Source organism: Eretmochelys imbricata, chromosome 8 (genome assembly GCF_965152235.1).
Source record: "Eretmochelys imbricata isolate rEreImb1 chromosome 8, rEreImb1.hap1, whole genome shotgun sequence".
Classification (NCBI taxonomy): domain Eukaryota; kingdom Metazoa; phylum Chordata; order Testudines; family Cheloniidae; genus Eretmochelys; species Eretmochelys imbricata.
The window spans coordinates 74,189,873-74,215,764 of record NC_135579.1 but is presented as its reverse complement, the minus strand read 5'-3'; the positions used below and the strand labels follow the sequence as shown (position 1 = coordinate 74,215,764).

Below are 25,892 nucleotides of genomic sequence, written 5' to 3'. Positions count from 1 at the left end.
TCCGTCGGCAGAGCATGCCTATACTGACTGAAGTGGGGTATTGTGGGGAGCTGACAGCCAGAGCCCCACTGGTCGATGTAGTTAGGTCAACGCAGTGTCTGTGTAGACACTGTGTTGTTTACATTGTCTGTTGCTGCCTTTGACAGCCAGGTGGAGGGGCTCTGGCTGTAACCCCCAGGGCAGCAAGGCTCCTCTGTAGGGTAGACCAGGCCTGAGAGACCCTCACTCCCACTCCTGCGCCCTTGTGTCTGTGTTTGAACAGGGACACAATGTAACCCAATGCAAAGTACAAGAATTGCTCAGGATTCCCTAACAATCCCTTGCTTGGTTCCCCTATCTTCCTACATAGCAGGTTCCTAGGATGCTAAATTTGTCCAGGGTGGTGGTGATGTCATGCCATTTGGGGAACAACAGAAATCTAACTGCACTTCATAGATTTATATTTCCAGCCTGGGCTAGCATGATGAGGACTGTAAACTCTAATTTATGTAACAGATATATATATGTAAGATATATTAGATTAAAAGAACAGTTCTTGTTGGCTTCACTCCACTAAATTGAACTGCTGCTATATACCGATAGGAGGATAAAGTGACAGCAAGCTCAGCCATCCCCCTGCCCAGTATTTATGTTTATTACTTTAGTAATACTATATGACCAGAATGATCAAAGGTTCATAAGGCACAGGGAAAGGCATTTTTATAGCATAAGAAGCATTAGCTAATATGTCTAGAACAAGTGCTACGACAAAACTCCTCGCAATGATTTTAAAAGTTGATGGAAGGCTAGCATGACTGTCTGTTTCAGTACGGTGTACAAAATCCAGACTATCTACTTTCTTCCCCTCATATACTAAATTACTGCCCTCTATATCCTTCCTGTGAGGTCCTAGCTGAACCCCTGACGATCCCTTCAAGTGCTCATGTTTTACGCACCCTGTGGACCCAACCCTAATGTACTCTCTTCTTTTTAAATGAGAAGGGCTGGAACTGGGCTCCTTCTGGAGTCCGCTATTGTCATAAATATAAAGGGAAGGGTAACCACCTTTCTATATACAGAACTATAAAATCCCTCCTGGCCAGAGGCAAAACCCTTTCACCTGTAAAGGGTTAAGAAGTTAGGATAACCTCTCTGGCACCTGACCAAAATGACCAATGAGGAGACAAGTTACTTTCAAAGCTGGAGGGCAGGGGCGGGGAACAAAGGGTCTGTCTGTCTGTGTGGGATGCTTTTGCCGGGAACAGATCAGGAATGCTCTTCAGAACTTCTGTTAAATTAGTAAGTAATCTAGCTAGATATGCATTAGATTTCCTTTTGTTTAAATGGCTGGTAAAATAGCTGTGCTGAATGGAATGTATATTCCTGTTTTTGTGTCTTTTTGTAACTTAAGGTTTGGCCTAGAGGGATTCTCTATGTTTTGAATCTGATTACCCTGTAAGGTATTTACCATCCTGATTTTACAGAGGTGATTCTTTTACTTTTTCTTCAATTAAAATTCTTCTTTTAAGAGCCTGATTGCTTTTTCATTGTTCTTAAGATCCAAGGGTTTGGGTCTGTGTTCACCTATGCAAATTGATGAGGATTTTTATCAAGCCTTCCCCAGGAAACGGGGTATAGGGGTTGGGGGGATATTTTGGAGGGGAAGACATCTCCAAGTGGGCTCTTTCCCTGTTCTTTGTTTAACACGCTTGGTGGTGGCAGCATAGGGTTCAAGGACAAGGCAAAGTTTTTACCTTGAGGAAGTTTTTAACCTAAGTTGGTAAGAATAAACTTAGGGGGTCTTTCATGCAGGTCCCCACATCTGTACCCTAGAGTTCAGAGTGGGGAAGGAACCTAGACATGGTGGCAGCGGTGGTGTACTCTCTTCTTTTTAAATGAGAAGGGCTGGAACAGGGCTCCTTCTGGAGTCCGCTATCACTTTGCCTTAAGCCTGATTCACACTGAAAAATTGGATCCACCTAGCTGTGGCACTTGGGGCTGTAAAAAATTTCTCACCCAGACTGCTGTAGTTAAGTTGCGTCCTGGTGTAGACTCGGCTAGACTGATGGAAGAATCCTAGCTCCCACCTCTTGGAGAGGTGGATTAACTGCATCAATGGAAAATACTCTTCCATCAATGCTGGAAGCATCTACACTACGGTACTGTAGCTGTGCTGTAGAAGTGCAGACATGGCCTAAGTCAGTCAGAGAAGTTCTTCCCTCCTGGCCTGGGAAGTGAAAGCCAAGCTCTAAACTAGCCCCAGCGATGGCGTTATTCTATATTGCAACAATACAAAATAATAGTATGTACAGAAAGATACATTTGTATGCACTGGAAATCCATGAGGTTAGGCGCTTAGTACAAGCTACCCAGGTAATGGTTTAAGAAATGAATAGTTTGCTGGGCTTGGGATCTACCTCACTAAACAGGTCTACAGGTTCCAAGCTAAACCAAACCCAGGAATAGCTCCAGACAAAGAGCTCCAACTAGCAGTTACTCACGATGTCCCAAATGAAATTGGTTAGCCAGTAAACAGCAGGGCTAACACCACTGACAAACTGGAGGTGCTTGGCCTTTGTCACCCGTTCTTGGATCAGATACAAAACAAAACTGGCCGGGATGAAGGACATGGCAAAAATCACACAGATGGCAACAACAACATCCACCGAAGTGGTCAGCCTGCAACAAAGCAGAGGAGGGAGGGACCGTATGAGCAAGAGTGAAAGTAATTCATAATGCCACTAGAGAGCTCTGAGCCAGCAAAAGCAGCTACAACCCATACTAGCTAACACCAGCAGGAAATCCTTGAAAACTACAGGCAGTTTTAATGTCCAGCTATCACAAGGGTATTTTGGAAGTCAAGGGTTATTCAAACATTGGGAATTTGTTAGTATATTTTGTGGCATTAAGTTCAGGGTTGTAACTAACAAGTACACACATACAGATCGATCTGCTCCCTGCACACCCACATGACACTCGCTCCCCTCAAGGCAGCCCTGCTGTTACAGACCATACTGTCACTCAGGTGCAACCAGACAGAGACATTCAGCAATGGGGATTAATAAAAGACCCAACACAAGGACCATGCACAGCTGTGAAAATGCCATGGTATGAGAGCTCCTTGGGCCAGGGAACATGTTTGACTGTGTGTCTTGTACAGCACCAAGTACCTGTGGGCACCTAAGAGCCAAATTATGATGCCTTTACTCTGGCTTTTCTGATACATGGCACAGGCGTGCCTACACCCATAGTTATGTTACCAATGGAGATAGCCTGAAGGTAGGATGGGAGAGCCTCTCTGCAAGGAACAGTAATGAGCTTGTCTCACAGGCAAAGAACACAGAAGAGATTTTTTACCTAACTTCTGACTATGATAAAATTGAAGGAAAGGGTCCCCATGCAAATGGCACATAAAAACATATGCCATGAATTAAACTATACCATTCAAGCTTCAACTTGGTGGTTGAGCTCTCAGGGATGAAGCGGGGGGTGGGAATAGGCTGAATGGAGAGGAAGAGAAATAAATGTGTGAAAGAATCCAGGGAAACTACTGCAGCTTACACAGTGACTTCTGAGAGCTGCTCCTTGGTGAGGTTCAGAGGATGATTTATTGCAGTGATCCCATATTCCTCAGGAGCTTGGCCTTGTCGCAGATTGGCTCTCAGGACTGCATTGTTGGCTACATTGAGAAAGCTTACCATGGCGTGCCAGCCTTTATTGTTAAACCACACCTATAAGAGCCAGAAAGCAAAAGTGTTTTAAGCAGCCTGCACTACTAACACAGAGCAGCAGGAGGCCACATGGCTGCCTTTTGTTTACTTCTCAGATGGAAAATGTCAACAGGAATGTGCATAGCTCTGAGGGTTTGTTAGATACCTGAAGTGACCCAGCAGGGGGAGCCCACACGTTGTATTTTAGTGAGATCATTCCAAAACACTGGTTTTAAAAAAGCTTTCCAACAATGGGGCAATGGATTTTACAAAGTCAGCTTTTTAATACCTGAAAGATATTCTTCGAAAGTGTATAGAATGGCAACAGGATAACAAAACAAAATAGAAAACTACTACATTAAACATAACTTTGCATGTATCAAGTGTGTCCAGTAAAATTACTTATAAGAAACAGACATTACAGAGTCAAGGTGGGTGAGGTAATATATTTTATTGGACCAACTTCTGCTGGTGAGAGAGACAAGCTTTTGAGCTTTCACAGAGCTCTTCTTCAGATCTGGGAAACTTACTCAGAGCAGTGACACTGGAACAATTTTTATAGTGGGGGTGCTGAACCCTGTATATGATGGAAACCTCTTAAAACCAGGGGGTGCTGCCGCACCCCTGACTCAGGGCATGTCTACACTTACAGCGGCGCAGCGTGCTCTATGCTGATGGGAGAGAGCTCTCCTGTCAGCATAAAAAACCCACCTCCATGAGCGGCGGAAGCTATGTTGGCAGGAGAAGCTCTCCTGCTACATAGCATTGTGCACACTACTGCTTATGCTGGCGTAACTTGTGTCTCTCAGGGGGGTGGAATAGTCATAACCTGAGAGTGTCACAACTTAATACAAGGTGGATCAGGTTGTTTAGCACATTTAGCACGTTTAGATTGTTTAGCATGTATTTCAAGGAACCATTCAAGGTGAAGTGGTCCCTGGAAATATGTATTAACTACTTGTGCTAATATGTATTAACTACTGTTCCACTTTGTAGTTAGCTGTGCCACTCTGAATAAATAGGTTTCCCAGACCTGAAGAAGAGCTGTGTATAAGCTTGAAAGCTTGTCTCTCTTAGCAACAGAAGTTGGTCCAATAAAAAATATTATCTCACCCACCTTAATCTCTCTAATATCCTAGGACCGACACAGCTACAACACTGCATACAAGAAACGGACATAACATTTAAACTCTCTTTTTAGCTACGGACAATAATGTTCTTACAGAGTGGAATCTGGCTCCAAAACAGCAGTGTGTTTTCAGATTATCCTCCCCACATACCTTAATATTGTCTTCAGTTTCCATGTATTTAAGGAAATTAGACATTTCTTTAGCAACAGACATCGCGGCTTGACCCTAAAAGTCAAGAAAACAAAGTCTAAAATCAGCCAGCAGAATGAGATTTTGGTTCTACGCATTTGTAACATTTGCTTGCTGTATTTTAACAAACAGACAAAATATTCCTGCTTACCCCTGTTATATTCATCATTTGGCCAAGATCTCTCAAAAAATCAACAATTTGATCTCCAGTGACATGAAGGACTGGGAGTTTTCCTCCAATGGAAATTCCTCCATACCTAGCAGAAGAGCATACTTATATTATAGATCCAAATCTCTCTAGTCAACAGAAATACTAAAAGCTGCTTTAGTAAATGTTTGCTTTAGATACATAATTTATGTGTAAAAGCCTCCATTCGCTAACAAACCACATAGCTCTTAGAGATTTTGCAAGTATGTCTACACTGTCAGAGTTATATCACTGGCAGTTACATTGCTGTTCAGAGAGGGAAGGGAAGGGAAGGGAAACCTCTGTTGTGTGTTCACACTGTCAGCTGCCTACGCAATAGCGTGTTCACACTTGCGTTGTTTGCATCGGTACTCGGAGAGGTACACTCTGGGCAGCTATCCAAAACAGCATCTCTTCCTCTTCTGCCACTAAGAGTTGTGCGAAGGCAGAGGGGGTCTCAGGGCATCCTGGGTCCTGTCCCAATGCCCCATGATGCATTGCTTTGCATCCCAGCTATTCCTTGCTTCCGTCGGCATTTGGCACCATCTTTCAATGGTTTGTGTACTGCATGCTCTGCCTCTTCGGTCTGCAGGAATGGATCCTGCACTGTTGACCAATATGCTGCTCACTCTGACTAACACGTCAGGAGTGGCAGTGGAGTTATTCCTTAAACTACAAAGGCAAGAGGAGTGCGACATTGATCTCGCCATGCGTAGTAGCTATGACATGAAATTGCTTGTGGCATTCACGAAGGTGTTGACTACAGTGGAACCCAGCTTTTGGGCTCAGGAAACAAGCACCAAGTGGTGGGATCACATCGTGATGCATGTCTGGGATGATGAGCAGTGTCTGCAGAACTTTCGGATGAGGAAAGCCACATTCATGGGGCTGCGTGATGAACTCGCCCCAGCCCTGCAGCGCAAGGACACGAGAACGAGAGCTGCCCTGTCGTTGGAGAAGCGCGTTGCGATTGCACTGTGGAAGCTGGCAACTCCAGACTACTACCGATCGGTCGCTAACCAGTTCGGAGTGGAAAAGTCGACCACTGGGCTCATGTAGACGGAAGTGTACAGGGCCATTAATCACATCCTGCTCTGAAAGATCATGACTCTGGGCAATGTGCATGACATTGTGAATGGCTTTGCACAAATGGGCTTCCCTAACTGTGGAGGGGAAATAGATGGCACACATATTCCAATTCTGGCACCAGACCACCTAGCCACCCAGCACATTAATCGCAAGGGGTATTTCTCAATGGTTCTCCAGGCGCTTGTAGATCAACGTGGGTGTTTCACAGACATTAACGCAGGCTGGTCCAGAAAGGTGCATGACTCATGCATCTTTCAGAACACTGGCCTGTTCAGCAAGCTGCAAGCAGGGAATCAAAGGAGCAGCTGCCCCGGGGCTGGCGATTTAAAAGGGCCTGGGGGTCCGGCTGCCACTGCGGCAACGGCCGGACCCCTGGGCCCTTTAAATTGCCGCTGGAGCCCTGGGTGGTGCGGGCCAGGCAGCGCAGATGGGCTGGCTGGGGGATGTTGACTCCCAGCCCTGCCCCTTCTGCTTGAGGCCCCGCCCTTTCCGGGGGCATGGTGTGGGGGGAGAGAGCCGACCCCTGTACCAGTAAGAGTTCAATTTTACTTTTACCACAGCTGGATTGCTGAGGCTCAGTGCTTGGAGGCTGAATTTGAACAGCCAAAGACCGGGGCTATTAGAGGGGGGCAGCAAGGGGGCCATAAGGATCAGGGATGCCTTGAGGCAGCAATTTGAAGCTGAAAGCCACTAATACTTGTTGCTATGCTCGGGAATGCAGTGCTTGTAATGCTAGGAGGTGATTGTGATTGGTGCAGATGCTGCACTGTGAAGGTTTAAGAAAATTGCCTGTTGCTTTGCAGGGCCGTTTGCTTCCAATTGATGGAATAAGATGGCTTTCAAACCAAAACAATTCTTTTATTAAAAAACAACCACCAGAGGAGAGAGACAAACAAAAAAACACATCAGCACTGTGGGGGATGTGGGGAGGGAGGGTCAGCCGCAGGACGGTTAAAGATTTGTGTATGCCCAGGTATCATATGCAACTTTGTCCTTTGGAATACAGTACAGCGGGTACTGTACTTCAGCAGGGCTAAACTGCGGAGGGACCGGTGTTGAGCGCAGGGGGTACTGGGAGGCTGCAGGGCTGGACTGTGATGGGGGAGGAGTGGAATGCAGCAGGTAGAGACTGGAGCCAGGAGGTTGATAAGTGTGTTGACCATGTCGGGGGGGCGCATGGGAAAGAGTTTTGCGACAGCGGCTGCAGGGGAGGGCGGGCACGGAGCTGCTCGGTTTGCAGTGCTAGTAGTGCCTGGAGCGTGTCCACTTGATGCTCCATAACATTTAAGAGCCGCTTGGTGGCTTCATTCTGGCGCGCTGCTTTCTCCTTTCAGTCCCTCTTCTTGCTGTCTTGCCACTCCTTCAATTCTTGTTTTTCGGCCGTGGAGTGCATCATGACATCATGCAGAAAGTCCTCTTTAGTTCTTCATGGCCACCTTCTAATTCCGTGCAGCCGTTCAGCCCATGATAACAGAGAGGGAGGCTGGGCTCCCAAGGTCATCTCTGTGAAGCCAAAATGCAACGTTTTACAGAAGCAGTATTATTTGCCACACAGAGACCACTAACTCAGTCATTTAATTACAGGTTTCAGAGTAGCAGCCGTGTTAGTCTGTATTTGCAAAAAGAAAAGGAGGACTTGTGGCACCTTAGAGACTAACCAATTTATTTGAGCACAAGCTTTCGTGAGCTACAGCTCACTTCATCGGATGCAATCAGTGGAAAATACAGTGGGGAGATTTATATACACAGAGAACATGAAACAATGGGTGTTACCGTACACACTGTAACCAGAGTGATCACTTAATGTGAGCTATTACCAGCAGCAGAGCGGGGGGGACACCTTTTGTAGTGATAATCAAGGTGAGCCATTTCCAGTAGTTGACAAAAACATCTGATAACTGCTGGAAATGGCCCACCTTGATTATCATTACAAAAGGTCCCCCCCCACCCCATCCCGCTCTCCTGCTGGTAATAGCTCACCTTAAGTAATCACTCTGGTTACAGTGTGTATGGTAACACCCATTGTTTCATGTTCTCTGTGTATATAAATCTCCCCACTGTATTTTCCACTGAATGCATCTGATGAAGTGAGCTGTAGCTCACGAAAGCTTATGCTCAAATAAATTTGTTAGTCTCTAAGGTGCCACAAGTCCTCCTTTTCTTTCAGTGATTTAAAACATTCACATACCTATCACTGACCGGCTGACCCCAGGCAAGCACACATGAGCCACAAGACCCCCAAAATGGTGAGTAACTGCAGGGGCAGGGGAAATGAGTGTTCCAGGACTGCACTGTACACTGGGCATACGGCTCTTGGGGAGAGCCAGCACTGTGTGGGAGGGGAGGGCTTATAATCATTCCTGTCCCCACATTTTCCACAGGTTGTGTTCATTATGGAAGATATCTCAGTGCTGAGGGTGAGCAGGGAATCAAGGAAGGGTCTACTCCAAGACTGTGGCTTCTGCCCTGGCCCTTATGTGGCTTGCCTGTGTGCCCCAATGATCCCCGCAGCCCCAGTGATGGTAGAGTGGCACGGGAAAGTTACCCTTAATGGGACAAGAAACAAAGAAGCTCTGCCAAAGAACTTGCGGCAGTGGATTGCCCAGTATCTCCCTGAGAGTTTCATGGAGATCTCGGAGGCAGATTTCCGTGAAGTGAGGGAGTCAATTAACACCCTGTTCCACTCTCAGACTAGGCATGTGGTGGTACGCGCATCATACAGACACAAACCTACTTTCTGCAACCCTCCTTCCCCCAACAATTCACTTCAGCAATTGCCAAAATCAAGGACACTTACCAGGGGCCTCCTCTCCTGTTTGTGCTTTGCTGTGACTGGCTAGCCTCCTCTGCAGTAGAAAAGAGCTCCTGGCTGCATGCATGTCAGACCTCCTCTACCTCTGGGTCCCCCTCCCCTTCCACATCCTTGTCCAAGATTTCCTCCTCCTGGCTCAGTCCACTCTCAACTGGCATGCGAGCCACCAAAGTATCCACAGTGGTCTTCGCAGTGGATGTGGGGTCGCTGCCGAGTATCGCATCCAACTCTTTGTAGAACCTGCAGCTCATGGGCACAGCACCGTAGCAGCGGTTTGCCTTCCACGCCTTGTGGTAGGTGTTCTGCAGCTCCTTCACTTTGACCCTGCACTGCAGTGTGTCCTGGTCATGGCCCCTTTCTGTCATGCATCGTGAAATCTGACCATAGTTATCATAATTTCTATGGCTGGAGAGCAGCTGGGACTGGACGTCCTCCTCTCCCCAAATGCTGACGAGGTCCAGCAGCTCGGCATTGCTCCAAGTGGGGGATCGCCTGGTGCGTGGAGCAGGCATGGTGACCTGGAAAGATGCGCTGAGACCACTGCACGCATCACCGAGCAAACAGGAAGGGGACTTTCAAAATTCCGAAGGAATTTAAGGGGCGGGGCTCACGGATGGTCACCTGAGGGCAGGGCAGTAGAGTTCAAACGGATGACCAGAGAGGCGAGAACAGGCATCGTGGGACACCTCCCGGAGGCCAATCGCAGCGCTGTAATCAACCAGGGTGTCTACACTGGCGCTGCGGTGCTGCAGCCCTGGCGCAGGAAGCCGTACGCCTCTCGTTGGGGTGGTTTTTTTACAGCGCTGCAACTGCGCAGTTTCTGTGCACGAAGTGGCTTGGCAGCGTGTGCCCCTCAGGAGTTACAGCGCAGAAAGCTGCTTCACTGCGCAGAAACTTGCCAGTGTAGATAAAACCAGATTGATTTTAAAGTGATGGGATTATTCTGACAAACACTGTTAAAAAAGGATAGTGATTTGTACCTTGTGAAATCTATAGATCAAAACAATTTAGAAACTTGACCATTTCAATTCTGGCTCCCCCCTTTTCTTAGACATAATAACCCAACTGCATGGATACCTGAAGCACCTGATTACCTATTGTTTTCTTAACACCTCATTAACTTAGTGCAAGGGAGCATCTCAAGCATTCATGGGGTGTTAATGAGAGAAACAATAGGTGGATAGGATGAGAAAAAGTCAAAGCAGGGAAATGGCATGGGAACACACTGAGTCAGAGACATGAGATTGCACCTGGCCTGGGAGAAAATGAAGCTGGTGCTGGTTTCCTTGTGTGCGTAGGGCCTTCACAGCTGCTGGGGGCAGCTCCAGTTGAATACAATAATGCTGCTGTCAATTCCCCAATGACCTCCATCCTTAACTCATGCAGCATACTAGTTTCTGTAGCCACCCCTTTGTCTACCCTATGCTATCTGCCACAATTCACCTCTCCCATTCGGGGAAACATTTTTAGGTTCCAAAGTTAAACAGAAAAATCACTGCTTTGTTTATTTACCACTGTAGTTGATAAATCAGTTTCCTACCTTTGCTCATTGACCCAGTATTTACTCTTCAAACTGCAACAGAAAAGGAGATTATGAAGCGTTTCAGATCAAACTAAGGGTATGTCTACACAGCATTTTGAAGGAGAGAGAGTGAGCCTCCCAGCCTGGCTGACTGACTCAGGCTAGGGGGGGCTTGCTCTCATGCTCTAAAAACAGCTGTACAGACAGCACCTTGAAGTTACAGCTGGGGCTGGAGCCCAGGCTCTGAAGCCTAGGGAGAGGGACAGGCTTCAGAGCCCAAGGTCCAGGTCCTGGTGCATCTTCAAAGCTCTGTCTATTCAGCTATTCTTAGAGCACTTAGCAGAAGCTCCATTAGCCCCAGTCTGTTGACCAGTGCCAGGAGGCTTGTTCCAAAATGTTGCATACACATACCCTAAATGGCTTGCTCTGGCTCAGATGAACATTAAGCATGTACTTAAGTGCTCTGCGGAACTGAGGCCTCTATGGGCATACTGAGTGTTGATGACACTGAGATGGGGATTTATCATCAGGAGTCCATAAACTTTCTGGAGTGGGCTTTTTGCTTTTTTATTGCTGCCAAGGTTCATACCAGGATAAGGGCCAGAAGAGGGAAGAATGGAGACTGAAGGCATCTTCAGATTAAGCAGAGGTGAGCAAACGATTTGTAAGGTCACACACAGTTACCTTTAGCTCTATCTTGAATCAACATCAAAATGGTTTATACCAACACATCACAAGAGTTCATGGTGTCTCCTAAGGAGGGCAGGTGCTAGTGAGAAAACAACACCTTAGGATAGTTAATCTCAAGGACATTTCAAGCAGTGCGGGGAGTATTGGAAAGATAGCACAGACTGAACTCTGATCTTGGGGTATGTCTGTGCTGTAATAAAAGACTTGTGGCGTGACCGCAGCTGGGGCTCAAGCTCATGGGGCTGAGTCTGTGGCACTATAAAACTGCAGTGTAGATATTTGGGCTGGGGCTGGAGACCCTGGTCCGAGCCCGAGCCTGAACAGCTAAACTGCAGTTTTTAGCCTCAGAGCCTGAGCCCCATGAGCCCAACTCAGCTGACCCAGGCTCTGACACTTGGTGCCGCAGGTTTTTTATTGCAGTGTAGACATGTCCTTGGAGTCAGCTACTCTTGGGTTATGTCTACACTGCAATGTAAGCCCAGAGTTAGTAGAACTCAAGTTAGCAGACCCCGGGTTTGTTAACCTAGGGCTTAAGCACCCACACTCATTCATATCCCCAGGTTAGGAACTGTTGAACCCTGGGTCTCCAGCGTCTATACTGCATTATGTGGGTCCATGTCCAACCACCTATATCCCAAGTCTTCCTAGTGCCCTCCCAAAATGTGACCACTCTACCCCTTTGTTTGTGATGCAGTGTGGGAAAACTTGACTGTCCAGAGGACTAAAAAGGTCAGTGGATGTCAAGAGCGCAAGCCCAGTGGGGCTGAGTCCACACTGCAAAGCAATAGGGCTTGAATCCCTGGATCCCAGCTTGACACAGGCTTGGACCCTCCTGGGATCTGGGTTAATACAATTTGTGTGTAGATGGAAAGGAGTGGGGGGAGGGGTTAGATTTGAGCTTGAGTTTGAAAGGCTTACACTGCAGAGTACATGTACCCTTGAAGTCTAATCCCAGATCTGCCTCTACGGGCTTGTCCACACATAAAAGTTGTACTGCTCTGGCCATACAGGTACAGTTAAAGCAGTACAAGCTGCTTAGGGTGGATGCAGTTATAGTGGTATAAAGTGCTTATATTGGTACAGTTTAATCCCACCCAGGAAGGATAGTAATCCTTATCTACCTCCCAGGCTGGTGAGGGTTAATGGCTGTACACTGTGAGCGAATAAAGTGCTATGTCATATTACTGCTACTGAGGATATCACAAATGTGTATTCTATGCGGAATGTGACAAGCAAATAGAAACCTCTCAGCGAGAATGACCCCTACCTTTCTCTGATCAGACTGGGATAAGTTTTCACCAGGAAATCAGAAATGTTTCTGTGGGTGAGATCTTGAAGAATTTCTGTGCTGCGCTGCACTCTCTGGGAGGCAAAGAAAATTCAACCAGTTAGCGCAAACCAACCAGTTATAGTCCCTAAGCCCATCAAGTGGGTGTTTGTCTGGAAAAACCACACCGTTGGTTTTAGTTCACGGGATCTCACCTGAAAGTAACTTTTATCTAGCTTTGATTTGTGTGGATTCCCAACACCGCTGAAACCAAAAAGTTCCACCTGGGTTTGAGTCAACTCTGTGCTTCACTGGGGTTTGAGGGGAAATCATGTGAAAGTTCCACAGAAGTCTGCAAGGCTTGAAACAAGCCATCCTGGATTCACTCTGAAACTTTACCTGCTTGCTAACTCTACCCAGTCATCCAGAATCCAGGCTCAGAGCAGGGGAAAATGTATTTCCCATCTCTTCCATTCCTAACGCAGTGCTGTTTACTAAATGATTCACACACACATATTTTGCTGGATAAGCACTTTCTTCCCTACAAAAACAGGCAGTGTAGTTTATTTATCACATAACCTCACCGCCCAACTGACTGGGGTGGCTTTAGAGGTGTATGTGGCCGTTGCACGGTACCTGTGCGGGAGGAAGGCCTCCAGCTCCCGCCGGGCATTCCGGGAGCATAGCAAGCTTCTTGCGAGTGCTGCAGCTGCAGGAGGGAGAAGGGTCATCAGGGCTCCATTTGTGGGTCAGAAACAGGTTGGTTACGTTCGGAGGAATAGGTGGTATGCTCCAGGCAGTTGACATATTACTGCATGGGTAGTCCCTGTACAGAGGAACACAGTATCTCTTAACAGCGCCGTCATATAGCTCACCAGAGATCATAAACACATGAAAAAATGCCACTGTAGTTGAGATGTTTGCTCCTTTTGCACTCCTCCCCTGCAGTGTGTCGTTACCAATGAGAAGAGTATCTCCCAGTCAGAGAACCTTAGAGTGCTTGATAAACACCTGTGACTCAAATGCCACACCTGTGAGGTTATTGTCCCCATTTTACAGCTGGGGAACTGAGGAACAGTGAGGTTAAGTGATTTGCCCATTGACACACATTAAATCGGTGGCAGAGCCAAGACTTTAACCATTTTCTCCTAGCTCTCTATTCTAAGACCATCCTTCCTCCCTTGCTCTCTCATCACACTGTACCTCCCATCCATCCTCAATGCTTCGAGCTTCATCTTGTTCTCACTTAGGCCATACCTACACTACAGGGACCCTGGTGGCTTAACCATGGCCCTGTAGCTAGGCAACCTACAGCAGCAGAACGGGGAGGAACACCAACTCCCCAAGTGATGGTAGTTAGGTCAACAGACGCATTCTTCTGTCAGCCAAGCTGCATCTCCACCAGAGGATAGGTAAGCACAGCTACAGTATGCAGGGGCATGAATTTTTCAGATCCCCTTAACACAGCTGTTATATTGACCTAAGTTTTAAGTCGTGCTACACTATATAGAGGAAAGGAGATGAAACAGGAGCCACCAATGGGCTGGCAACATCCAAAGAGGAGAAAGGAATCAGGCAGTGGGCAGCAGGAGAAAGGACAGTGAAGGGGTGCAGGCAACAAGGACACACATGCAGGGGCATAGGGGGAAGAAAAGAAAGGGTGGGAGAGGGAGAAGAATTTAAGAGCCAAGGCACATAGTGTGACTGACATTTTTTTCAGAGCAAACAGTTAAAAATTCACAGTTACTTCCCTAATAGTTACTTTTCCACTTAAGTAATTGTTGTAGCCGCCTTTGCTGTCTTCTATCTATAAATATATAAAAGTGTGACTTGTTCTTAGCCTGATTGCATTATTTTCTCACTATTTGTTGTCATCTCCAAACATCATTGCCAGGACTAAAGATGGAGCATGTGTTTCAGTGAAAAGCTAGCCCACATCACTCTCAGTGTGGTATCCGCACCCCACTGGTTATATCTTACAAGGGACAATTTCTTCTTCAAGAGAGAATATCCAATGACTTACCGAAGAGGCTCTTCCTTCATGCAACGATTTCCAAATCCTGGCTTATTCAGGAAGGCATCAGTGAGGGAAACCATCTGCTCACTGCCAGGCTGCTCATTGCTAAGGAGATTGCACAAGATTTACTGTATAAAAACCTGTCAGACTGCAGAAGTAGAATACACAAAACCAGCTGGTGACAGCATCACACAGCTAGACACCAGTGGCGGCTTAAAGATTTTGCCGCCCCAGGCCCTGAAATAATTGCTCCCCCCCACCCCCCCGAGCGCACGACCGGGTCCTGCTTCTCCCCGCTCCCTGCCAGTGTTTGTGCGCGAAACAGCTTTGTGAAGGAGGGAGAAGAGGGGGGAACGCGGTGCGCTCAGGAGAGGAGGCGGGGCCGGGGCGGGGATTTGGGGCAAGGAGGTGGCGGGGAATGGGTGGAGTTGGAGCGGGGGCGGAGGGCGCAAACCTCTGGCTGCTATTATAAATTTGCTGCCCCTGCAAATTTGTCGGCCTAGGCGTTAATACGCCGCTGGTAGACACATAGCTTCTTCTAGGCAGACTCCTCTTAGATGCTGATAATCTAGTCTCTTTAATAGGATATGATACACAAACCTTAGAAAGATTCCAAGAGGGCTTAAAGGTCAAAGAAATGGCCATTTTTTTCCTGAGACCAAACCACCAATTTTAACATACACTTAATACAAATACACACTCCCCTTTGTAAGCTTGGGATCATCGCACTCACGAGTGAACGCTGATCTTCATCTCAGACCCACCCAGAATAAACTGTCATACTGGAACTCAGCAAACACAGAGAAATCATAGGACAAGTATCACATCCCCTCTTTTTAATAGGATGAGGCCAAAGAAAGAATTCTAACCATGTCAACAAAGTATCTAACAACATTAGCGCGCTGCCGGTGCCAGGTGCTATATACCAGTGATTTTCAAACTGTGCTCCACACACCACTAGGGGATCAGTTAAGCTACTTTGTACAAATGCTTCACAATCATTACAGCCTTCAAGTACTGATGCTTTCTGATGGTTATAGTCCAGCCTAGGACTCTTACGGTTAAAAGAAACATTTTTCACCTGATAAACTAAAAACAAATGTGTTTCTCTGCACCCTGCATGATGCATACTTTATATCTTTGTCAAATGTTTCTTTGGTGTAAATTCAATTGTGATCATATTTGTGGACAACACAAAGGGTAGTAAATACACAGGAAGTCACAGGCAAACTGCCAAGTGACCTAGGGGTTTGGCAGCTAATGAACAGAATTTGAGTACTGGCAAATGTAAAATCTTATGCCCAGGAAATGGAAAGCAGCAGCTACCAAAATGGGAGGGACACAGCCAAGCAGCAGCAGCACCCCTCACATCAAAGCAAGTTTACTTTCATCTTCTCTTTAGCATTGTCCAAATAGTACATATAACTAAGTATAACAACCCCCACCGTACGTCATCTGCAGGTTTTGAAGCTGCAACCCTCAGCACCAAAGCACAGATCTACCACTGGAGCTAAAGGAACATCTCCGTAACTTGTTGGAAGTTGTTGGCTTTAGTACTCTAATTGGACCAGGTACTAGAGGGGAACAGGACACTTTAAACACAAACACTAGATTTGGCACATGGAGGTTGGGAGATAGGCCATTCACAATATGAAAACGTTTGAGAACCATTCTTTTGCAGTAAGACAATAGACACAATGGGCTGGATTCTCCACTCATGCTAATTTCATGTTAATGAACTATTCTGGGATAAGTCAGAGGGGAATAAGGCCCAAGAAACAGCAGATATAACCCAGCAGTCCTAAATGCTAAGGAGGAAAGGAGATCTAGTTTAAAAAACGATTCCTCTCACCTGAAGAAAGTAATCTGGTATCCATAGATCCAAGGATGTAGTATTAAGCTGGGATATTCTCCAAATGGAGGGATAATAACTGTAAGTATTAGAGCTAACAACACAAAAGTAGCTGGGAGAACAATCTGCAGGGAACAGGAAAAACATCATAATGTGCAATAACATTTGCGTACAGCTCAGAACACACATACACAAAGGAGGGACAGCAAGAGCACATGGATCAGGCCTACTTCTGTTCTCAGACACCACCATTTCATTCCCAGCACTACCAGCAGCCAGAGCTGCCATAGTGCTGGTTTTTACCAACATGGACTATATCAGGGACAGTCTCAATCAAAGCAAAACATTTTGGAGGAGGCAAACTGCAGAGAGAGAGAGTCTATAGTGTGTGTATATGTGCTTGAGTGTCAGTTGCAGAACAGCTGGGATATTAATTGGAACAGCTTTCACAAGGACATTGGCACCTGTCATCATCACCACCCTTGCTTTTGATGGAGGTATCCCTGTGGCCACTAGTGCTGAGGACTCTTTAGGCAAGACTCAGTGACAGTGATGAAGGAACGAGTGGTACCTGAGCAAGGAAGTCCTTACGGCTACGGGTAGCACGGTGGAACCGTTTGATGAGCAGTGCTTTGATTTGCTGACGGACAAGCTGAGAACCTTTATTCTGCCGGGACCCTTTGCCTTCACTCCCATCCCCTGTTCGGCCTGCAGGTGTTCGAGAGGCTCCATTGGTCTCCAAAGGGGGTTGTTCAGCCTTCTCTTTTTGCTCAATGCAGGTTTTTCTGAGAGTGAAGCCATTTTCTTGAGCACCTCCTGAGTTTTGGGAATTGAAGTGATCATGTGCATTACTCCCTAGGAGGAGGGGCTGAGAGGCTATTTCAACCTTGTTCATCATTGCTGGGTAAGCTCCTTCAGAAGTTTAGCCCGGTGGAAGCAGATATTCCCAAACCTATATATTCCTGTCAGCTACATTGTTTTGCATTACAACCATTGCAATGCTGCTCCATCAACTGGTACCAGGCAGGCTGGTTACTGCAGCCTTAGTTCTCTATTCCATTTCCCTTTTTTCAACACTATGGATGAGTTAATCAATTCTCTGGTGAACATACTGATAGACAGCAGAGTGCTGGATGCCAAAACCACTTATACTTTAGAGACTTGAGAATGGATTTTGTGGTTAAGGATCTGATCCAGCAAAAATGGAAATCTGACTTCTATTGACTTCTCGGATAATGGATCAAACCCAAAATCAGCATCACTTGCTGATCAGCTATATAATTAACAGAAAGACATATGGGACTGGAAGCTATTATTCTCGTTCTTAATAGGCTATCAGAATGCAGAATGTCCAAGAAAAGAGCATCAGACACTGAATATCATGGATATCTACCTGCATTCTGTGATCCAGGTTCAGCATCTGCTGTGACCTTCAGGAAAACCTGCCAAAGACATGCACACCTCTTGGTTAGTAAGACCTTTGGAGTCATCCTGCTTGTGAGATGCTAGACATCATCCTCTCAAATGACATTTGCAAATAACTCTGGGTACTGCCACTAACTACAGAATCAAAGATCCGCTAGCATTTGCTTGGGAAGCAAAAAGGTGTGGGGAAGCAGAGAAACCAAGATAAAAAGCGAGGAACATTTGAGGCTAACAAGTCATGGTCCATTTATAAACAGATCTGATGGGCATCCAGGTTTGAATTATTTCTGAATTCCCATCTCTAAAGATCTGCTGTGTTACAATGGACATTACTTTGTTTTGCTAGGTTTTGAGGGGATTACTATGGCGCCATGTTTTGGAACTTGAGATCTCCCAAAAGGATTTCTGGAAGGACTGACAAATATTTCAAAGCATCCATTACCTCTTCAAGCGGAGTGTCCGATATCCCAAAACTGCTGAGTCCCAAGTCAGCTAGGGTTTCTTCCAATTCTCTGAAGAGACTGGCATAAGCTCGCTGTTTAAAGTCTTTACTGGGCAAAAGGTAGATGAGTTCCTGACCAATACTTTCAATTAACTTTGCTTCTGGAACATGATGATGAATCAGTTCTGTAAGCTCATTCACATCCCCTGTAAAGAGTCAGAACAGTGTTCAGAAAATGAGTTTGAAACTATTAGTCTACAGTCAAGGAAGACCCAAGCTTCCACTTTACAGTCTGAGCCCAAGATCTTACAAGATGTCTCAGACAAGCGGTTTGTCAAAAAAAGGTAAGCAAAACCACCAAGAAGCCTTAGCGATTTCTAGGTGACAGTAAAATACACGCATTTGAGACAATGCTGACAAAGGGAATCTCAAAAGCAGGGTTCTCTAAGATTTAAGTGGCAGTACACTAGGAGAAACAGCCATGTTTCAGAAGAATAGGCCTTGGACAAGATGAATGATCCCAATTCTTACCATCCAGTTCTCGCTCGGGACCTTCCGCTGTATCTTTAGGTGCACACCTGGAACAGGAACATGAGCACTGAGATCCACAGCTAGGGGAGTGCTAGTACAGATAAGTAAGAAAGAGGATGTTAAGTGCTTCAGATGCATATAATGCATGCAAACTAGTGTGTAAGAGTGTTATCATCAGGGATTATTTCATCAGCCTTTACACAGCTTCAGGGCAGTAAGAAATTTGTCTTAGCTGAAACATCTTGAACATATCACACTCAGACTTGCAGTCTGAGGACTAGCATAAAAGACATACAAAAATTAAATTTCACACAAGCATTGCATCACACCACCATGCATGTGGTAACCACATGGAATTCTAAATTACATGCATTTACTTGGGGAAGTTGAATGAACAACGGCCATACATACAGACACTATGATGTAGTGGGGTTTACAAACTGGGACCTACAGGATCAAAAACTATCCAGATCCCTCTTATCTGAGTTGCTGGAGAACTGCTTTTGCCAGGACTAAGTGGCAGGCCGCCATAGTTCCTGAGTTACCTGCTCTAGGGAGACATGATCACATCTAGTGTATTACAGAAGGACTCATGCTTGGACAAGTGAGACTCCACAGGGAGATGTTCAATGCAAGTGGGGCGGGGAGAGATTTTCATATAGGCATCAGCCTCCAGAACTGGCTGCCCAATTGCCATTTGTGCCTTTGAAAAGCCCTCTGCCCTAAGGCATATACATTCATAAAACTGGAAAAGCTCTGTTAAGAGGTGAATATTTAAATCCCTAAATAGTCCTCTACTTTCATGTTCTCATTGCCTTATTCCCTAGGAAACACCATTTACTGTACAGTCACCTTTGTCCACAGCAACAAACAGCAGCTACTCAGGTTCTGATCTGTTGCAGTGAATGAATATTTGAAGACTGCTTGTGCAACGAGGGAGAAGAGAACTTACTGAACCCCATTCTCCTCCCCCTTGGGTGTTTTTCATCTTGCGAACCAAGGTGAGATAGAAGCCAGATCCAAAGCAGTTCTTTAGGAAGACAGGAGAGCCTGAGCAGAACAATTTTCCTTGGGAAATGATGGCCACCCGGTCTCCAAGGATGTCTGCCTCATCCATGTGATGCGTAGAGAGGATGATGGTTCTGCCTAGGAGAAGGAATACAGAGATGCTCTGCAAGGTACTGTTCCTTCAGTACAATCAGGGCTGTATGTGGATTACTGGGATCAATAGAGAACTTCTGAAAGACATTCCCAGGAATAAGAGCCAAAGATTTCATCACGAGTTGATCCTATAGGGTTGGGCCTTATTCATGGCAAATAGTGGCGATGCAGGCAAGATGGCAAGTGCGCAAATTAAAAACAAAGAGCTGCAGAAGTGACAGATGCTCCCACATGAGCAGGCAAACTCCCAGTGAGGCCCATGAGCATGCGATACCCATAACAGCACCGCCAGCTGCATCCCAGGATGACTTTGCAGAACATATGTTACATAACTGAACACGTCTCAATAGTTTAACACATATTAGCTTGAGCATCCATAAAAGGAGAAGCTGACAAAGGAACTAGGGGCTGGCTAACCCAGGGTGGGAAGAAGCTCACACTGAATGGAGCTAGTCACAGAGTAAAGTACTACTCACAATGAATAAGAGTGACAGAATTGGGCCCATTGATGAGAAATCTCTCCAGCACTCATCCTCAGAAATGAACAGCTTCATTTTTTTTTTTAAACGGGAGTGAGGCATTTGATAGGTTCAGAAAGAAGCTGAAGCTCTTCCTTACTGTAGCAGTTGTAAGTGCAAGCAGCAGGATACCTAAACTTTTCCAAACCTGTTCGGCTCTGGGCCCAGCTCTGTCTCACTTACTCTCACTGAGTCGTGCCTCACACTGTTAAGGAGTCCCACTGAAATAAATTAGATCATTTGCCTAGTATGACTCTACTCTGTGTGAGTTAGATTAGCAGAACTGGGCCCTCTGAGCACAGTTTAGCCTGCTCTCTCCTTGTAACATTAAGTTGCTATATCATATCTCTAGCTTTTCTGACCTCCACCGTAAACCCTCAGGTCATGAGACAAGTGGCTCACGTGAATTTACCACTCGTGTAACCTGTTTGTGCATGTTCATACCCTTTACTTTAATGAAAGCTTATGCAACAGACATGCTTATTTGTGAAAGGGCTTAAAAAGTGATTTCGTCTCTGGAGCGTGTTACCTGAGCGATACTTCAGTAGAAGATCCCAGATAGACCTCCTGGAATATGGATCTACTCCAGAGGTGGGCTCATCCAAGACGACCACCTTTGCTTCACCAACAAAGGCAATGGCAACAGATAGCTTTCTCTGCATGCCACCTAAAGAGTGCAAGGACACAACTGTGGGAGTGAGAAGGAAGAGCAGCACACATTGCAGCATGTGATGATAGACGGCTGATTGTGTCTGCTGGAGAGAGACCAGGTAAAATAAGAACCACTCTCACTCCTGAACCTTGGCCCAGAACTTGAACAAATACACACATTTTTGCTGTAGTTCCAAAAATTTAGCTTAATTTTTTCATTTTCATGCAGTGTCTGCATTTTCTGGTTCTAGCTTGGAGCCAAAGCAGGAAGTTCTAGAGATGGTCTAAGAAAGTTTGTTTTCATGATATTGTCGGCCCACATTTGCAGAACCTAGAGATCAGTGAAGTATAAGAACTCCTGAGTACTTATCTAACCCAACCTGCAACTCTGGACAGTTATAGGTGTATCCATCACTACACCCACATGCTGCCCCTCCTTGACACTGTACTACATACAGTTTTACCTTTTAAATGACATGAACAGCCCTTATAAAAATATTACATTATTCTAGGGTATTCACCCAGGACACTGAAGCAGCAGTATGGGAAGGTGTTGCATTTTGGACTATTACCACAGAATAGTGGTGGGGGTTGCGTTATGTTGTTAAGAGAACACATATTTTTGTATATAAATATATATTTTTATTCAGCATCATTAAAGTAAGTTTTATACATCACAGGTACACTCACAGCTGATGCCTTATGGACAAATTCTGCCACCCACACTGCTTGAGCAAGCCCATTGAAATTCATGGGGCTCCAATTCACTACTCAAGAGGTAAGGGACTACTTAGTGTGAATCATTGGCAGAATTTGTCCCCATGGAACTAAAATGGTAATAGAACAAAAACGGTGCAGAAGATTTTGAGAACAAATCCTTGGGCACCTGACAAGTTTTGAGCCTCTTCATTTCTTTTATGGGGAAGACCTATATCTTCCAGCATCATCTCCATCTCCAACACAGCCTCCTCTCGAGACCTCCCTTTCAGCTGGGCATAAAACAAGATGTGCTCTGCTACAGTGAGGCTGAGAAATCAGACAGGAAGACATGGAGACAGTTTAAATGAAGAACCAGGTTGCATGGTCCAACATCAGTCAGTTCATTATAGCATTACCCCCTTTGAGGAGAGGAACCGGTTTGTCCCTTACATGCGCCAACATTGGCTGGCCTGCAACTCCTCAGGATCACCCTGACCTTCCTTGCACTTGCTGCTTCTCTGCCTACCCACCTACCGTCTTTCCAAAATGGCACCCCCAACCATCAGCACAGCCTACTGCCAGGATTTTGAGGAACTGGGCCCTGGATTATTGTGTGCTTTGATTTTTATGTTAAGTCCCTCCCAAGCCCTACCACAATGCAGTACCCATGTCAGGAACACTTATTTCCCCTGAGTAATAACTCTGGGCCCAGCCAGTGCAAGTAGGGGATTCCCAGATGACCCATGCCTGCCAATAGTGGGGAGAGAGGGGGGAATAAAATGTGGGCAGCCAGCTTCAGCAGTGTTACTGAGTGTGCTCAGTCCATGTGAGCATTATCAGTACAAACCAAGCAACAAATCTGGGGGGAGAGGGGGGCATATGACCTGCATGCCCTCCATCCCCCATGTGTCTTCTCTTGGGGATTGTAGAAAGGGTAAAATAGTATCTGTCCTTCAGAAATACTGACAGGAGAAGAAGGAAGGAGGATTCTGTCTGAGTTACATGTACTGCCAGAAGAGCACAGAGAAACAACATGGGCTTCGGGGACATCCCAAACATCCAGACAGGGTGGAAGGGGCTCAGTTCTTGAGTATGGCATCAGATGGCACTTACTGATTAAACAAGATGTTGTACTGAGGACACATGCCTAAACTCTGCCGAATCGAGTCCATATGCATCTGGATGTCCTTGCCACCAACCAGGACAGTTCCAGATGTGGGTGGGAACAAGCCTGTTAGGATTGATCTGGTCAAACAACACAAGAAAAAAAAGCAAATGGACAGTCCTTAGGTTTCACATATGCAGAGACACTTCTTTCATGGGCCACTAGGTGGCACATGACGACTTCTTATTCCGGTGGTTGCTGAAACACATTCCCACTGGGAAGCATGGACACATCTAAATCTAGTCCTAATAAAATACACAAGTGAGACCCTGGGAATGCGTACAGTAACTCTGCTAGTGTGTGGTTCTGGGTTTGGTATCAATTGTCTATATGGTCCTCACCTAGGCTAGAAAACTGACTCCAAACTTGGTTTGCACAAGAGTTTGATCTGGTCCTTGTTGGCTGGCCAAACAGTGTTTAAGTCAAGTTAACCTGAACTTGTACTTTTCAAACCAGTTCTCCAGGCAAGTTTCCCCAGCCCTGACTACACATGACCTAGAATGAGTCTCCCTGTGGCAGAGATCCAGAATAATGGTTCGAAGCCTTGAATGCCGTCATGTAACAGTGCTGCCCGTGGGTTATACTAGGGCTACCCTGCCCTCCTGACCTGCACTCTGCTTTGCTGTAGACTGAAAGGAGTTGGAGACTGTATGGTAGATCACTAATGTGTGGATTTGGTATTACCTGCTGGGTACAAACAGAAAACACATGTAACCCCAGGCTTTTTAGGGCCATTTTAAATTGGATTGTCATGTATTTCATGCTCTCCCTTTTCTATAGTCAGCATGTCCCTACATGGGGACAACCTGTCCTTATGTGCTAGTTGCAGAGGTGGTAGCTAGGAAAGAGAGAAGCTAGGAGAATGGAAAGATCAGCCTGCTGCTCTACAGAACTCAGGGTAAGAGCAGCAGGGCAATGCCCTGGATTTGCACAGCCAGAGCTTCTTCTAACACTTACATGGTGGTTGTCTTTCCAGCTCCATTGTGGCCGAGGAAGGCTGTGATTTGGCCCTCATAGAAAGTAACATTCATGCCATCCACTGCTGGCTTGGGTCTGCCTGCAAAAATCTTCACCAGGTTCTGCGCACACACACCCGGGATCAGGTCTGGAGGCTCAGGTTCAAAAAAGGTGTTTACTTGAAAGGCAAGAAATCAAGAATGAAAAGGGAGTTAGAGCCACACTCTGGCCACAGCTCTCAGCACATCATTGCTTACAGCAGCACAATCACAGTGTAAACTACAGCACAAAGTCCCAGGTCCCAGTTGTCCCCTCATACCAGTTTTGAACTGGGGTAGATTTATTGACATCCATAGAGTTATTCCTTATTTACCTGGGTAAATGAGAGGATTTGTGGAGACACAACTCACTCAGGCAGATGAAGGTGACTGTGTTTTGTGTTTGTTCATATGTGACAGAAAGACATTGTTTAGGTTTCATTGTCTGTCTGTGTGCTGGGAGATTAAACCAGCCTGGAGATGGAGCTATATTTCCAGCTAAGCCAGTCAAGTCATCAGCCCAGATGTCCCTTTTCTTTTATTTTTCTAGGCTGTTAATTTTTTATTAAAGTTAATGTTTAAAATCAAATTTACACAAGTTAAGAGGGAAGGTACTGTACATCTGGGGTCGGACTTGAGTTATGGGGGATTGCAAGTATCGGTTACAATTTATCCACTGACGCTTTAAAAACTCCCACACCCCAATCTGGATCTATGCTGATTGTGATATGTAGGTACCTCGTGAACCTTTAATAAAGCTTCCTTTTAATCCTAGTGGGGTGAAATTCACACTGGGCAGAGGGCCAGCCCAAGATCTAGGTACCACTTAAGATGAGCTCTGCACAGGGGTGAATTTCCTCTAGGGATCACAAAAGCATAATTTTAAACTTCACCATGAAGTTCTAGGCAAAGCAAAGACCATCTGAAGGAAATTAAACATGAAGACAAATGATAGGAGTTGAGAATATTTATGCTACAGACCCTGTGCACTTCTATTTACATAACGCATTTAAGGATTTGCAGGGAGGGTTATTCTGCAATTGTGGTTTACTTCACTTTTCAGCCCCCAGAAGGGCTGTGCTGAGGTGCAGTCCAGGCTGCCTGGGTGTGGCCAACCCTGTTGGTGAGCCCCGTCTCCATCAGCAACTCTCATGGGTCTGCCATTCTAAACAAAGCTAGCAGAGGAGCACCAAGTGGCAGGGTGGGTCTATTGGGCACCGCAGAGCAGCTACACTCACAGGACTGGACTGTGCAGCTTTGTAATACAAGACACAGCAGAGCATTTCTTTGGGTCTTGCACCACGAGGGAGTCGAGGGCTCTCAGTACTTCACTGGATTGAGTCCAAACACCCTGGAATACCTGGTGCGTGTTTGAATGGTAAGACAGGAGCACGCACACACAGATTCCAGCAGCCTGACTCTTCTTGATCTGCAGGGAACATTGGTCAAGTTCCCACCACAAGTCTTACATTTGACATGAGTTCGTTTCTCGTTTGCCTGTAAAACTCCTGGACTCAGGCTAATGCATGTGTTGTGAGGGTCTATCCCCAAACTCTGCACCGTTTTTGTGGCCATCCTGACGCCTCTGCTCTGCTGGCTTTCCCGTGGGGCTAAGGACTGGTCATTCTCCTGACTCTACAGGTGGATGTTGATAACATTGTGTTGTTTGTTGGGAATGTAGATGAGGGCTTAGTGCAAACTGCCTGAAGTTCACCAGCTAAGGCAGATTTATCTCATGCCAGTCATTAGACTGTGCCCTGCTGTCTTGAACTGGATTGGCTTATTGCTAGTTCATCTATCCTTTGCACCACTGTCCAACTCCAGTTACACCCACTCATGCCAGCTCTGAATCCCATTGAGA

The 25,892-nt window shown here is 46.0% G+C and overlaps 1 protein-coding gene across 1 annotated transcript in view; it reads right to left on the bottom strand.

The window, feature by feature from the left end:
- The window catches only part of ABCA4 (ATP binding cassette subfamily A member 4), a 99,925-nt gene that overhangs the window by 18,206 nt on the left and 55,827 nt on the right, over nt 1-25,892 (bottom strand). The window contains exons 20-37 of the mRNA XM_077825358.1: nt 23,994-24,171; nt 22,985-23,116; nt 22,059-22,198; nt 21,051-21,188; nt 19,795-19,988; nt 18,843-18,933; nt 18,312-18,517; nt 17,838-17,886; nt 17,016-17,260; nt 16,445-16,569; nt 14,599-14,697; nt 13,212-13,401; nt 12,576-12,670; nt 10,637-10,669; nt 5,160-5,265; nt 4,970-5,044; nt 3,541-3,710; nt 2,481-2,658 (exon numbers count right to left, since the gene is read on the bottom strand). Coding sequence (XP_077681484.1) covers nt 2,481-2,658; nt 3,541-3,710; nt 4,970-5,044; nt 5,160-5,265; nt 10,637-10,669; nt 12,576-12,670; nt 13,212-13,401; nt 14,599-14,697; nt 16,445-16,569; nt 17,016-17,260; nt 17,838-17,886; nt 18,312-18,517; nt 18,843-18,933; nt 19,795-19,988; nt 21,051-21,188; nt 22,059-22,198; nt 22,985-23,116; nt 23,994-24,171 — 2,444 coding nt within the window. The remainder of the gene's footprint in view (nt 1-2,480; nt 2,659-3,540; nt 3,711-4,969; nt 5,045-5,159; nt 5,266-10,636; nt 10,670-12,575; nt 12,671-13,211; nt 13,402-14,598; nt 14,698-16,444; nt 16,570-17,015; nt 17,261-17,837; nt 17,887-18,311; nt 18,518-18,842; nt 18,934-19,794; nt 19,989-21,050; nt 21,189-22,058; nt 22,199-22,984; nt 23,117-23,993; nt 24,172-25,892) is intronic.